This window comes from Oncorhynchus masou, chromosome 29 (assembly GCF_036934945.1).
Source record: "Oncorhynchus masou masou isolate Uvic2021 chromosome 29, UVic_Omas_1.1, whole genome shotgun sequence".
Lineage (NCBI taxonomy): Eukaryota > Metazoa > Chordata > Actinopteri > Salmoniformes > Salmonidae > Oncorhynchus > Oncorhynchus masou.
In genome coordinates this window covers 72872299-72884248 of record NC_088240.1, presented here as the reverse complement: position 1 = coordinate 72884248, position 11950 = coordinate 72872299, and the positions used below count along the sequence as shown (strand labels likewise).

The 11950-nt window shown below is 43.2% G+C and overlaps 1 protein-coding gene across 2 annotated transcripts; it reads left to right on the top strand.

Annotated features, from left to right (window-relative positions):
* hcst (hematopoietic cell signal transducer) lies at positions 1-4386 on the top strand. 2 transcript variants are annotated; one of them, XM_064946050.1, is made up of 5 exons: positions 1-73; positions 742-814; positions 3159-3179; positions 3352-3483; positions 3823-4386. In XM_064946050.1, the coding sequence occupies exons 2-5, from the start codon at positions 766-768 to the stop codon at positions 3864-3866; spliced, it is 246 nt and encodes an 81-aa protein (XP_064802122.1). In that variant the 5' UTR covers positions 1-73; positions 742-765; the 3' UTR covers positions 3867-4386. The 2 variants fall into 2 exon arrangements, with proteins under 2 accessions (XP_064802122.1, XP_064802121.1); XM_064946049.1 differs by having other exon boundaries at positions 3159-3185.
* Positions 4387-11950: the final 7564 nt, after the last annotated feature.

Here is an 11950-nt window from a genome sequence, read left to right as displayed (position 1 = left end):
AACTCCTAGCAAGCCCTAGTGAAAGACAGTAACTGATCATTGTAGAAGGTCCTGTAGATAAGTTTACATTAAGGTAAGATCATTCTGTTTGCGATATATTATTTTGTTTATTCTGGTGAACTCTTTTTTTTTTTACTTGGAGTGTTGCTTCCATAGCACTCCACTAAAAGACATACGTTGAAATGTTTGTCTCAATTCAGATCATTTGATTACGTTACATTTTAAATCTGTAAATTCATATTTTTTAATTGAATGTTTATTCTTTTCTTCAACTGCATTATAAAAAAATATAAATTCTGTGTAGCATATCCAACTCTTTTTTTTTTATATTAAACTTTTAATTAGCCAGTCCTATCTTCACAATTGCAAATACACCCACAACCATGTGACTCATTCTTATGTAGGTGACCTTTTCAAAGTACATTTTCCGTGGAAAATATTTTAGTTAAGGTGCTCTACTTCTGTTCCACTGAAATGGCAATCAGATGTGTGCAGTGTCAATGCGGATAGTATGCACCGTAAGCCTTCTGTTTATAGACAAGTTGGACAAGGGAACCAATGCAACAACCAACAATTCAGAGTAGTTTGTGTTCCCATGTGAAACCCATGCATCTCATATGGTGTGAATATTGATGTTTCAATAAACCAGATGTTTTGTGTGGTGACTTTAAATGTCTCTATAGGGATGTTGTGTTTGCAAATGCAGACACAAATGATGTTAATACTGTTCTGTTCAAGTAGATATTGTACGGTGGTAATCACAGAATGTCAGACAACGCAGCATTGCTGATGGTTCTCTTCTTTTGCATCTGTGGTAAGTGATGAACTTTCACACCTATACTCACACCCCTATCTGAATTGATGTTTGTGTGTGTGTAGGTGTGTGTAAGCGCACGCTTCTGACTGCACCCTTGCACACATACAAGGTGGTCCCACACAGGAAAATAAGACCACAAAGCAGTTTGGGTAAACAGAAACTAAACTGCTGCCTCTATTGGTGTTCTACATGTATGCTTCTCACCCTCAGACATTCCAGTGAAATAGGTAATATTGTTTTTACTAAAGCTATATCTGTACAGTATACACTAAGTAACTCAAACATCAGAAACACCTTCCTAATATTGAGTTGCACTGCCCCCTTTTGCCCTCAGAACAGTCTCAATTCGTCGGGTCATGGACTCTACAATGTGTCGAATAGCGTTCCACAGGAATGGGGACAAGAGATAGTCCCACCAAAAAAAATCTAAAGGAAGTTTGGTCTGCAGTGTCTGTCCTATATCTGAGAAATACATGACATGGCCAAAAGTATGTGGACAGCACTTCAAATTAGTGGATTCTGCTATTTCAGCTACACTTGCTGACAGGTGTATAAAATCGAGCCCACAGCCATGCAATCTCCATAGAGAAACATTAGCAGTAGAATGGCCCATACTGAAGAGCTCAGTGACTTTCGGAAAGGATGCCACCTTTCCAAAAAGTCAGTTTGTGAAATTTCTGGTGTGCTAGAGCTGCCCATGTCAACTGCAAGTACAGTTTTTTGTGAAGTGGAAACATCTAGGAGCAACAACGGCTCAGCCGCAAAGTAGTAGGCCACATAAGCTCACAGAATGTGACTGCCGAGTGCTGAAGTGCGTAGTGCGTACAAATTGTCTGTCATCGGTTGTAACACTAACTACCGTGTTCCAAACTGCCTCTGGAAGCAACGTCAGCACAAGAACTGTTCGTCGGGAGCTTAATGAAATGGGTTTCCATGGCTGAACAGTCACACACAAGCCTAATATCACTATGGCAATGCCAAGCGTCAGCTGGAGTGTTGTAAAGCTCGCCGCCATTGGACTCTGGAGCAGTGGCACATTCTCTGGAGTGATGAATCACGCATTCACCATCTGTCAGTCCGACAGATTAATCTAGGTTTGGCAGATGCCAGGAGAGCGCTACCTGCCTGAATATATATATATATATATATGTGTGCTAACTGTAAAGTTTGGTGGATGAGGAATAATGGTCTGGGGCTGTTAATCATGGTTCGGGCTAGGCCCCTTAGTTCCAGTGAAGGGATATCTTAACGCTTCAGCATACAATGACATTCTAGACGTGCTTCCAACTTTGTGGAAACAGTTTGGGGGATGGTCCTTTCCTGTTTTAGCATGACAATGCCAGCTCGCACAAAGCGAGGACCATACAAAAATGGTTTTTCAATTCCATCGAACACCTTTGGGATGAATTGAAATGCCAACTGCAAGCCTGGCCAAATCGCCCAACAGCAGTACCCGACCTCACTAACGCTCTTGTTGCTGAGTGGAAGCAAGTCCCCTCAATAATGTTCCAACATCTAGTGGAAAGCCTCACCAGAAGAGTGGAGGCTGTTATAGCAGCAGAGGGGTGGCCAACTCCATATTAATGCCCATGTTCAGGATCAGGATATATATACACTACCGTTCTTAAGTTTGGGTTCACTTAGCTTTTCCTTCAAAAACAAGGAATTTTCTATTTTTTTGTTCATTAAAATAACGTGAAATTGATCAGAAATACAGTGTAGACATTGTTAACGGCAGAGTTCTTCTGTCCATTTTTTATGGAATATCTACATCGGTGTACAGAGGTCCATTATCAGCAACCATCAGTCCTGTGTTCCAATGGCACGTTGTGTTAGCTAATCCAAGTTTATAATTTTAAAAGGCTAATTGATCATTATAAAATCCTTTTGCAATTATGTTAGCACAGCTGAAAACTGTTGTGCTGATTAAAGAATCAATACAACTGGCCTTCTTTAGACTAGTTGAGTATCTGGAGAATCAGCATTTGTGGGTTCTATAACCGGCTCAAAATGTCCAGAAACAAATAACGTTTTTTTTTAACTCTTCAGTCTATTCTTGTTCTGAGAAATGAAGCCTGTTCCATGCGAGAAATTGCCAAGAAACTGAAGATCTGGTACAACACTGTGTACTACTTACTTCACAGAACAGCGCAAACGGGCTCTAACCAGAGCATCTGGTCATCTACGCTGATTAAAATTTATTTAACAGGTGACATCAATAAGGGATCATAGGTTTCACCTGGTCAGTCTGTCATGGAAAGAGCAGGTGTTCTTAATGTTTTGTACACTCAGTGTATAATAGAATTACACTGACAATATCTTTTTCATTTTTCTCCTCAAGAAAAAGGTTTGACTGACCCAGGTACAAGTATGTATCATGATAAACACACCACCAGAACTGAGATACACAAATTCCAGATTTTTCACACAATGGGGACCAAAATAATAATATTTCCTGTCACTCTTCACTCATCCCACTCTTGTCCTCCATCCCCTCCTATCTATCTTCTCTATGATTCACCCTCCTCTACCAGATAACCCGTCCTGCTACAGGATTGAGCCTGGCACCATGGCTGGCATCATCATTGCAGACGTGATCCTGACCGTTGCCATTGTCATTGTCACGTACCACTGTGCCAGCCAACGCAGACGCCGAAAAGAGAGGGGTAAAGTGCCATGCAGGGTTATTTCATGAACATAATAATTCCCAACTGCTTCCATTGGATCAAGGGCCCCTGCCCTCTGCCCGCTATGAGCAATATTATATTTATGAAAGTTTAGCTTCCCCCTTTTCTTGTCTTGCTTCCCTTTTATCCTCCTCCTAGAATTAGAAGGAACAATGAACAGCTCTATATTATTCAAGTTAACCCAATAGACTCTAACATGTACTGTTAATTAAGTGCTTGGTAACTGTAAATCACTAAATATCACTAGTATTTTGTATGTAAGAGCATTTTTGAGAGCTCTAATGGTCTCTCTCTCTCTCTCTCTCTCTCTCTCTATAGCTGATAAAGTCTACATGAATGTCAGGGCAAACTGCAAAACATGAGAATCCTCAGCAAGCACCAGAATACATATTAAACATATTTGTATATACTGTGCAATCTTGTTTTACGTCATCTGTCAATACATTCTTGTGATTTGATTTGAAGTGTCTTTCACTGCCACCTCCTGGTGAAAACTCAAATCTACACCTTCAGATGTAAAAAAATCACACTGAAAGTTTGAATTATTTCAAATAAAAAGGTGAAACACATGCACAACTTTGTGTTGACCCAGTTAGTATAGAGATGTACAGGAGGCTCCTAGCCATGATAAGCCTGTGTAGAGTATTATGTCTGTGTGGTTTTTGATGGCTCTGTCCTGTCTATGTCTCTCAAAGAGGCCCACACACTACGCTTGTTTCTCACACACTTTGTATCTCTGAACCATCTGTCTGATCAGCGTCCTGTCTCTCTCACTCTCTTTTTCCTCGCTCACACTGTCTTTGATTATTCTTAATCAGATGAATCATTTTGTATATGTAGCTTGTTTTTAAATGATCAAATAAACAAACAATGTAATGCCAATATACTCAACCTTAAGCATGTAGAAACAGCAGTAGGAATCTGGGATTTTGTATTTTTTCAATTGTTTTAAGCACAATTTTGAAAACAGGGCCCGGTTTGTCAAAACACTACACACAATTAGCACAACCCAACACCAAAGTAGCACAACACTTCAGATAATTTGCAAAATGGAACACTTGTCAAAACTATACACGACTTCATAAAAATAATATTTTGTTACCATACGAAACACACACATTTCATATGACTTCAATCTTTTTGAACCAGTTACACACTGCTGTTGCTAACCTAAAACACTTTTAGCAAGTCTAATTGTCAGTGATTAGAGTGCTGTAAATTAAGTACACAGAGAAAGTGCAACTATACAAACACTACACAAGACCAATGCTGCAGACTGAGGAAAACATAATGTATTTCTCTCCATATACCCAAATCAGTCAACATGTCAACATGGAGAATCAAAACAAAACATGTCCCAGTTTTCATGCTACTACAGTAGTGTGCATAACACTGTTAGCTCAGCAAACAGACAAACGTAAAATACTGTGTCCAGTACAGGTTACAATTACAGTAAATAACAACAAACATTAAAAAATTCTGAAAAAAACTGACAATATTGTACAGAAAATACTACAGTAAATATATTATACATTATCTCATCGCTTAGCTGGATCTGGCCAGAGAATTTCATCAACATCACACGCAATATCGTCATTAGCAAGACAACGCGGGAAGAACTGTCTTGAATGTCGAATCCATCCTTGCACAGCTGCGGCGTTGACTTGGTCACAGGCGTCGTCCATGGCCTGAATGAGGGGTACCTGAGCCTGGGGCTGGAGATCGTAAACCTTCCTGGCCTGAATGAGGGGTACCTGAGCCTGGGGCTGGAGATCGTAAACCTTCCTGGCCTGAATGAGGGGTACCTGAGCCTGGGGCTGGAGATCATAAACCTTCATGGCCTGAATGAGGGGTACCTTAGCCTGGGGCTGGAGATCGTAAACCTTCCTGGCCTGAATGAGGGGTACCTGAGCCTGGGGCTGGAGATCGTAAACCTTCATGGCCTGAATGAGGGGTACCTGAGCCTGGGGCTGGAGATCGTAAACCTTCCTGGCCTGAATGAGGGGTACCTGAGCCTGGGGCTGGAGATCGTAAACCTTCCTGGCCTGAATGAGGGGTACCTGAGCCTGGGGCTGGAGATCATAAACCTTCATGGCCTGAATGAGGGGTACCTTAGCCTGGGGCTGGAGATCGTAAACCTTCCTGGCCTGAATGAGGGGTACCTGAGCCTGGGGCTGGAGATCGTAAACCTTCATGGCCTGAATGAGGGGTACCTGAGCCTGGGGCTGGAGATTGTAAACCTTCCTGGCCTGAATGAGGGGTACCTGAGCCTGGGGCTGGAGATCGTAAACCTTCATGGCCTGAATGAGGGGTACCTGAGCCTGGGGCTGGAGATCGTAAACCTTCCTGGCCTGAATGAGGGGTACCTGAGCCTGGGGCTGGAGATCATAAACCTTCATGGCCTGAATGAGGCGTACCTGAGCCTGGGGCTGGAGATCATAAACCTTCATGGCCTGAATGAGGGGTACCTGGGCCTGGGGCTGGAGATCGTAAACCTTCATGGCCTGAATGAGGGGTACCTGGGCCTGGGGCTGGAGATCGTAAACATTCCTGGCCTGAATGAGGGGTACCTGAGCCTGGGACTGGAGATCATAAACCTCCATGACCTGAATGAGGGGTACCTGAGCCTGGGGCTGGAGATCATAAACCTCCATGACCTGAATGAGGGGTACCTGAGCCTGGGGCTGCAGATCATAAACCTTCCTGGCCTGAATGAGGGGTACCTGAGCCTGGGGCTGGAGATCATAAACCTTCATGGCCTGAATGAGGGGTACCTGAGCCTGGGGCTGGAGATCATAAACCTTCCTGGCCTGAATGAGGGGTACCTGAGCCTGGGGCTGCAGATCATAAACCTTCCTGGCCTGAATGAGGGGTACCTGAGCCTGGGGCTGGAGATCATAAACCTTCATGGCCTGAATGAGGGGTACCTGAGCCTGGGGCTGGAGATCATAAACCTTCCTGGCCTGAATGAGGGGTACCTGGGCCTGGGGCTGGAGATCGTAAACCTTCCTGGCCTGAATGAGGGGTACCTGAGCCTGGGGCTGGAGATCATAAACCTTCCTGGCCTGAATGAGGGGTACCTGAGCCTGGGGCTGAAGATCATAAACCTTCCTGGCCTGAATGAGGGGTACCTGAGCCTGGGGCTGGAGATCGTAAACCTTCCTGGCCTGAATGAGGGGTACCTGAGCCTGGGGCTGGAGATCGTAAACCTTCCTGGCCTGAATGAGGGGTACCTGAGCCTGGGGCTGCAGATCATAAACCTTCCTGGCCTGAATGAGGGGTACCTGAGCCTGGGGCTGGAGATCATAAACCTTCATGGCCTGAATGAGGGGTACCTGAGCCTGGAGCTGGAGATCGTAAACCTTCCACCGCCATGCAGAGAACAACTCTTCGATAGGGTTTAGAAACAGAGAGTATGGTGGAAGGTATAGTACTGTCAACTGTGGATGGTGTTGAAACCAGTTCTGGACCAAAGCAGAGCAGTGGAATGACACGTTGTCCCAGATGACCATGTATTGCATCTGGTGCATTTCATTAAACTGCTGTGACGATGTGGTGCAATCGATCAAAAAATGTGAGAATGTGAGGTGTGTTGTAAGGGCCCATTTTGGCATGAATGAGGACATCCCCATGCTATGAAATGGCAGCGCAAAGGTTGATGTTACCCCCACGTTGCCCTGGGACATTGATTATAGCCCTGTGGCCGATGATATTTCTGCCTCTCCTTCTTGCTTTTGTGAGGTTGAACCCTGCCTCATCAATATATATGAATTCATGCAGGATTTCCACAGCATTCATCTGGAAAACTCCCTGAAATACAGTGAAAGACCAGATTGTGTAGTTGAGGAAAGGTCTAGTATACAGTCAATGTAAAAAAGGCATGTGTGCAGTATGCAACATCACAGTGCTAAAGTGAACAATACAAACCTCCACATACTCATGCCGCAGCCGTTTGACCCTCTCTGAATTCTGCTCAAAAGACACTCGATAAAGTTGTTTCATTTGAACCTGATGTCTCTTCAGGATGTGTGCCAGTGTTGACTGAGAGACCTGATGGACATTATTGACAATGGGATGGTCATCGATAATGTTGGCTTGTAGTTCTGAGCCTGATAGCATTATTGGCCAAAACCATGTTAATTATCTCTCTCTCTTGTTCTTGCGTGAATATGGGCCCCCTTCCTCTTTGTCGTTCCCGACCCTCAATCCTATGTAGAGAATAATACACAATTTACTGTACAATGTCACAGGAAGGGGTATCACAAGTGCTGATATGGTGCAGACAATAAGCAGCTGATTACTGTAACTGTACACAGATCTTTTACCTGTCGAAAAGTCCTTATGACAGATGCCACTGTATATTACATTTTCATTTAAGTCATTTAGCAGACGCTCTTATCCAGAGCGACTTACAAATTGGTGAATTCACCTTCTGACATCCAGTGGAACAGCCACTTTACAATAGTGCATCTAAATCATTTAAGGGGGGGGTGAGAAGGATTACTTTATCCTATCCTAGGTATTCCTTGAAGAGGTGGGGTTTCAGGTGTCTCCGGAAGGTGGTGATTGACTCCGCTGTCCTGGCGTCGTGAGGGTATATCTGCTAAGATTTGGCTGAACTCTCAGTCCAGCCTCCCTCAGCGTCAATCTGTGGTTCACATGGTCCACTAGTGTTGCACGAATGTCATTTGATAAGTTTGGTCCTCTTCTTCTTAGTGCACATTCTCCTCCTGCTTCAGGTCTTTCCTCAAACTTTGGCTCGGCCTCTTCCTCTACCTCCTTCTCCTCCTCTGTGTACGTCTTCTCTCACCCTCACTCTTCTTCTGACTCCTTCCATTTTGGTTGAAGGTAGGTGAACCTACCTGCTGCATTTTTATAGTGTTTAAACCTATTTGGTGTGTCTACACTTTAGCAGTCATGTGTTTGTGCACCTGATGGCTGTGTTTAACAGATTGGCTCATAGGTGTGGTAATTTGACAGTCAGTGCTTTGGAATTGCAAGGAAGTGACATCATGATATACTTCTGTGTCTGATGTATACAAGTGTGTTTAGTGTTTTGCAAATCACTGTGTGTAATGTCTTGCAAATAGTGTGAAGCTGACAATGTGCTTACAGTTGTTTTAACCTAGCCTTGTTTTTTGCTCCTTGAGTGTAAGGTTTTGCTAATTGTGGGAAAAGTTAAATGTTAGTGTGTAAGCAATCGTAAAAACTGTAATCATAAATTTAGATTTGAGAAGAAGCAACATGTTATATAGTGCATTCTGAAAGTATTCAGACCCCTTGACTTTTTCCACATTTTGTTACGTTACAGCCTTATTCTAAAATTGATTCAATTGTTTTTTACCCTCATCAATTTACACACAATACCCCATAATGACAAAGCAAAAACAGATTTTTAGAAATGTTTACAAATGTACTAAAAAATAAAAAAAGGTTTCAGATCCTTTACTCAGTACTTTGTTGAAGCACCTTTGGCAGTGATTACAGCCTTGAGTCTTCTTGAGAATGACGCTACAAGCTTGGCACACCTATATTTGTGAAGTTTCTCCCATTCCTCTCTGCAGATCTTCTCAAGCTCTGTCAGGTTGGATGGGGAGCATCGCTGCACAGCTATTTTCAGGTCTCTCCAGAGATGTTCGATCGGGTTCAGATATGGGCTCTGGCTGGGCCACTCAAAGATATTCAGAGACTTGTGCTTAGGGTCATTGTCCTGTTGGAAGGTGAACCTTCACCCCAGTCTGAGGTCCTAAGCGCTCTGGTTTTCATCAAGGTTCTCTATGTACTTTGCTCTGTTCCTTTTTGCATCGATCCTGACTAGTCTCCCAGTCCCTGCCGCTGAAAAACAACATCACAGCATGATGCTACCAGCACCATTCTTCACCGTAGGGATGGTGCCAGGTTTCCTCAATACGTGATTATTGGCAATCGTGGTTTCATCAGACCAGAGAATCTTGTTTCTCTGAGAGTCTTTAGGTGCCTTTTGGCAAACTCCAAGAGGGCTGTCATGTCCCTTTTACTGAGGAGTGGCTTCAGTCTGGCCACTCTACCATAAAGGCCTGATTGGTGGAGTGCTGCAGGGATGGTTTTCCTTCTGGAAGGTTCTCCCATCTCTACAGAGGAACTCTAGAGCTCTGTTAGTGAGCATGGGGTTCTTGGTAACCTCCCTGACCAAGGCCCTTCTTCCTTGATTGCTCTATTTGGCCAGGCTGTTATCTCTAGGAAGAGTCTTGGTGATTCCAAACTTCTTCCATTTAAGAATGATGGAGGCCACTGTGTTCTTGGGGACCTTCAATGCGACAGACATGTTTTGGTACCCTTCCCCAGATCTGTCTCGGCCCTCTACGGACAATTCCTTTGACCTCATGGCTTGGTTTTTGCTCTGACATGCACTGTCAACTGTGGGACCTTATGCAAACTTTCCAAATCGTGAATCATCAATTGAATTTACCACAGATGGACTCCAATCAAGTTGTAGAAACATGTCAGGGATGATCAATGTTGCTCCTGAGTGTTGCAGCGGTCTAAGGCACTGCATCTCAGAGCTAGAGGCATCACCACAAACCCTGGTTCGATTCCAGGCTGTATCACAACTGACCGTAATTGGGAGTCCCATTGGGTGGCGTACAATTGGCCCAGCGTCGTCCAGGTTAGGGTTTGGTCGGGGTAAGCCGTCATTGTAAATAATACATTTTTTTCTATACTGACTTGACAAATTAAATGAAGGTAAAAAAAAACAAATGGGAACAGGATGCACCAGAGCTCAATTTCAAGACTCATAGGAAAGGGTCTGAATCCTTATGTAAATAAGATATTACTGTTTTTTATTGTTAATAGATTTGCTAATATTTCTAAAATCCTGTTTTTGCTTTGATATTATGCACTAGTGTGTGTAGATTGCTGAGATTATTTTTTTTTAAATCCATTTTTTAATAAGGAACGTAACAAAATGTGGAAAAAGTAAAGGGGTCTGGAGACTCTCCGAATGCACTGCATGTGAATGAGTGTACATGGAATTTCCCTACATCCCTCACCCTAAAATAGCAATGTTGTTGCCTGAGAACCTTTTTGACCAGTGCCATAGAAATTGTTTTTATGAATGTCCAGTGTGTAGGCCTATATTAGTTTACCTACTCAACTCTGAGATGAAAGCACTTTGAACGTGAAGTGCCATGGTCAACCCACTGCCCCTGGTATGACAGTGTATGATGTTTGTCTCTGTGGTACTCTGAAATGTGAACTCTGAGTTGACTTTTGATTTCCATCCAATGTGTCTTTTATAGATAGGCTATCTTATGTCCCTAATGTAGGGAGGTACTTATTGTGCCGACACGGTAAGCTATCATTTCAGATGAACTTGTGGTTGAGAGAATCAGGCTTGGCTAGAGCTGCAGTCATGTGTTGGTAACCACAGCCTACAGAAAACCACAGGTCATGTTAGAAAGAAGAAAAAAACTGCCAATCTACAGGACGCTGAGCGGAAAAGGTCTAGTGTGGGCGCCATGGTAACAAGCAAGGCCTTTGTCAGAAACAAATAGCAGAGCTCACATCCCTCATCCACAATTAGCAGAAGTGGACGACACTGTCTGCTGAGATCTGGGTACTTGATCTGTCAGATAACACTGTAGGGTGACAAATAAATGTCAATATTTGTCTAAAATGTGTCTCTGTTTTCTACATTATGATTTGAACTGTTATTGTTTCACTGATAAATTCTGAAACGTGAAGGTCACAGAGTGTTCCGTTGACCCATCACAGTAGTGTATGAGGTGTATAGTGTGTCGAGACTCCTCCTGTTGATCGGCTAGGTCATTTCCTGAGCTGGTGTGAGTCTAACGACAAAAATTCAGAAGTAAAACCCCTCCCTGACTTCTCTGGTTTTGGCCTGACCTACCATTCAGGGAAGTGAGGTTCTGATTGTATTTTTAAGAAATGGGTTTAGACACACTCCTGCCTCACTGGCCCCCAGAAATGGCAAACTATACCAGCATTGTATGAAGACAATATTGGTATACATTACAATACAGTAACAGTAGCTGCTACTAATTTAACACTATATAGCCTCAACATGGTCAAAAAGATAATGTGGATATAATGACTGGTCAATCCTTGCATCCAAAGCAATGTCTATGAATTTGAGAATGGTTACATTTCTCCAGCCACATCCCTCAGCTTTTCCCTGAAACAGGGGCAGGGAGAACACGTTGTTATTGTTTCAACTGCTGATTGCTGCTTTAAGCATGAATCTAAATTAATAGAAGTATATTAAGAGGGTGAAAAAGTTCTATTGGGGGAGAAAAGTTTTTAATATTTGAGCCACTGACAATGTCTTGTGTTCTCAAAACGACATGTATGTTATCAATCTGTGTGAGCTGACGTGTGTTCAACACTCATGTGGACATGACATCACAGGGGCAGAAACAGAAACTCACTCACTGGCTTCCTTGTC